The 3424-nt window shown below is 53.4% G+C and overlaps 1 protein-coding gene across 3 annotated transcripts; it reads left to right on the forward strand.

Annotated features, from left to right (window-relative positions):
• The first annotated feature begins 6 nt into the window (after positions 1-6).
• RPP25L (ribonuclease P/MRP subunit p25 like) lies at positions 7-3196 on the forward strand. 3 transcript variants are annotated; one of them, XM_026083738.1, is made up of 3 exons: positions 15-30; positions 574-710; positions 1816-3196. In XM_026083738.1, exon 3 carries the CDS (start codon positions 1825-1827, stop codon positions 2380-2382), a length of 558 nt encoding a protein of 185 aa, XP_025939523.1. In that variant the 5' UTR covers positions 15-30; positions 574-710; positions 1816-1824; the 3' UTR covers positions 2383-3196. The 3 variants fall into 3 exon arrangements, with proteins under 3 accessions (XP_025939525.1, XP_025939523.1, XP_025939522.1); XM_026083740.1 differs by lacking the exon at positions 574-710 and having other exon boundaries at positions 7-30; XM_026083737.1 differs by lacking the exon at positions 15-30 and having other exon boundaries at positions 339-710.
• The last annotated feature ends 228 nt before the right edge of the window (positions 3197-3424 follow it).

Raw genomic sequence — 3424 nt, forward strand, 5'->3', positions numbered from 1 at the left:
GCGGCGCGGGTCGCGCTGAGGCGGCCGCAGGTGAGAGGCGCCCCGCGCTCCCGCACCCTGCGCCGGGCCCGGCCGCCCCGCGGGTCCCCTCGGCGGGGCCCGGGCTCTCCGCGCAACCCTGCGGCGGGGCTCTGGGCTCCCCCTCTCCCCGCAGCAGCGGCCCGGCCTCCCCTGCGGCCCTTCCCCCCTCGGGCTCCCCGGGCGGGGCCCGGCCTCCCCCTGCCCCCTCCCGCAGCGCCCCAACCCCGCGGGCCCCGTTGCGGGCGCCCGGCCGCTTCCCGTTCCCAGGCCCCTGCTGTCCCCCCGCACCTCCCCTATAGCGATGGCTTGATCAGCCCCCACCCCCACCCCCCACACGGTGGCAGCCGGGATCCCCCTTCCCCTGTAGCAGCGGCGCCCCTGTTGCGGGGCCTGGCCCTCCTCCTCCCCCTCCCCAGCAGGGCCAGGCATGGGGCAGGCCGCGCAGAGCAGGTGGAGGCCGGCGGCCAGGCTGCGGGGGAGGGCCTGCAGGCAGGGCACGTGCTTCCGAAATGCAGAGGGGGGTGCTGACCTCTCCCCTCTCCGCTGGGGCAGGACCCGAGGGGCTGGCTCTGGCCGCAGCAGAGCGGATGAGCCGGGCTGTTGCGTGAGCCTCCAGACCAAGGCTGATGAAGCGTTAGCACTGCGTGCTTAGGCAGCTTTGGTTTTCCTCGCAGGATGGCTCTTGAAAGGTTAGTGAGGCATCAGCCAGGAAAGCGTAGGTGGAAGGACCCTGCCTTGGCAGAAGGATGTGCTACATGACTGGGCCTTTCTGTCTTTATTCGCTTTCTGAAAGCCCCTTACCAGTTCATGTTGTGCCAGTCAGCTCACCTGCTTCTTACTGGCCACATGCAACCTGTCCCCAGCCCATGGTTCACAGTCTTCCTCTGTTACCTGCACTGTTTCATCAAGTATCTGATTCCTGGCCTTATACCTAGACTGGACAGTCATGGGGACCAGGTCCTTACTGCTTAGGTACCTTCCCTCCTTCCCATGAGTCTGTTTCTATAACACGCTTGGGTTGCTGAAGGTGAGATATGCCTGGGTTCATAGTGTGCATATTCTGGTACTGATGATGGGATGCAGCAATGGTGAATATCCCGTTACTTTGTATTCCTGATAACTCGAGCTCACCCGTGTGTTCTCTGGTTTTCATTGTGGTGCTGCTTGTGTTTTTCATTTCATCCTGCTTAGACTCACAAAACTAGACCTGTTCTTTCTACCAGCTGTCTTTCAGGGCCAGGCTGTCCTGTGGCAAAGTTTATGCTGTAGGTATATGCAGAGGAAGAGCAGGATCCAAATGACTCTGCAGCAGGATTGGTTATGACTTTCTTATTGATATTTTGTATATGGCCTTTTAGGATCTCTTGATTCTGATAGCCCAAAGTACCCTTTTGGGGACAGATCGTAGCTAACTTGTTTGAGAAACAGTTACAATAGATGTTTGTCAAGTGCAGGTGTTTGTCTAGACCCACTCTGAGCTTTTTCACATGGCTTGAAGATACCTGAGATCACACTGATTTTCTGTAATTTAAGTTGCAGAAGTAACTTCCAGATAGATGCTGCCTTTCCTACGACTGTGCTGGGTGCAGCATGAGGAGGTTCTTGGATTTTACCACATTAGGAGGAGTAAATGAAGCTGCTGCTTCAGTTACCGAGTTCTGTGAGGTTGGCGCAGGTTGCTGAAAAGTCGTGGATCCCGCTGTACTTCTCCCTCTGACCTGCATGGGTGAACTTACAGAGACTGGTTTTGTGAGCCATAATTACAAATATTAATGGATCTGTTTTCCCTTTTAGCACTGCAGAATGGAGAACTATAAGAAGACCAAGATTGTGGAGAAACCTTGTCCTCTTCCTTTTACTGACCTGCCCCCTGATATTATTGAAATGAAAGTGAAGGATGGGAGCAAAATCAGAAACCTGATGGGATATGCCATTGGCAAGATGGAGCTGGACTCAGTGAGGCAGATCCTTTTCACTGGCTCAGGCAAGGCTGTCAGCAAGACCATAACCTGTGTGGAAATCATGAAACGAAGGCTCAAAGAACTCCACCAGATCACCAAAGTGCTCTTCAAACAGATCGAAGAGATCTGGGAACCCATTGTGCCTGAGGCAGGCCTCGATGCCTTGACAGTGAAGAGAAACATTCCTGCCATATGTGTCTTGCTCAGCAAAGATGCCCTCGATCCCCAAGAGCCTGGATATCAGGCTCCAGGCTCTTTTGAAGCCTTCTGGATTGAGACACTCAAAGCGGAGTCCCAGGGCCAAATGAAGAGGAAGCAGGGTGGAGGAAGGGGAGCTGGCAACACAGGAAAGCACCCTCGGTCTGTTGGAGGACATGAGGAGTCCTGCGAAAAGTCCTGAGACAAAGACATGTTTGCGTGTAACTTGGGGGATTTAAGGAAAAAAGCCAGCTACTGTAGCTGGAAAGCTGCTGAACACATGGGCTTGCAGAGCTGTTAGGGGAGGGAAGGAGAAGTTGCTGTTTCAAAATAGACATGATTGTAGCTGTCTGAAATTGTGTTTTGACAAGTTTCCTTGTCAAAGGCTGCCAGGCTGTACTCTGTAGCTTGCGGCTCAGGGATGAAACAGAAAGATGGGAACCGAGCATGGACTATTGGCATCTTGTCAAAGGGGCCAAATTAGTGGCTGTTCACAGAGCTGGGTTTAAGCTGCTCGGGGGAGATGCAGTGGGCGCAGTACACCACCTGCTCAAGGTGGAGGTGGCTCTTGCTGTGGCGCAGATGGGAGGTGTGACCCGACTTGGATTTCTGGCTGTTGCCTGCATCGCCAGAGCTCATGTATACAGAAAACACGGTATTGGGCCACTTAATCTGTGCCTGAAAGTCCGTCTCCTGCTAATCCCTTGGGGCAACCTGGTGGTTTGATTGTAGGGCTGCAGTCTCTCCTCAGATACGACTCCATCTGTGATTTTGCGAGAGTTGCACCCTTTCTGTCCTCCTTTGACCTCCTCTGTGGAGTTGGCAGATTAGACCTCTATCTGCCAAGGTGTCAGGAGTTGACTAATGTAATAATCAGCCCAAGATCCCTAAGCTGTGCGAGTGCCCTTGGGGCGGTGGTAGTGGTAAGCTCCAAAGCACACTGTTTCCCCTTTCTGCTCCTTTATGATACATAGAAATGGGTTTAAAATAAAGTTTCCTCTTTATTTAATGTGAAATTTGTAATGTCTTCCTCATCATGCTGGAGGTCATTCTCTAAACRTTACTGATAGAACTACGGCTGTGACTGGTGCTTTGACCTGTTYCTGAGGAGGAAGGGAACCTGCATACGGAAAGTTTTCTCTCATAAAGGAACTGTAAATGGGCCCTGGTGTGTATGGACGGGTGGGGAGGTTCTTTCCTTCCTTTGCGGTTCACCTTTAATATCCAAAGAAAGGTCAACATTT

The sequence above is a fragment of the Apteryx rowi genome, unplaced genomic scaffold (assembly GCF_003343035.1).
Source record: "Apteryx rowi isolate R43461 unplaced genomic scaffold, aptRow1 scaffold_612, whole genome shotgun sequence".
Taxonomy (NCBI): domain Eukaryota; kingdom Metazoa; phylum Chordata; class Aves; order Apterygiformes; family Apterygidae; genus Apteryx; species Apteryx rowi.

Bases quoted from the DNA above. Each gene is read 5' to 3' on its own strand.
- RPP25L (XM_026083740.1), top strand. From the start codon at position 1,825: ATGGAGAACTATAAGAAGACCAAGATTGTGGAGAAACCTTGTCCTCTT.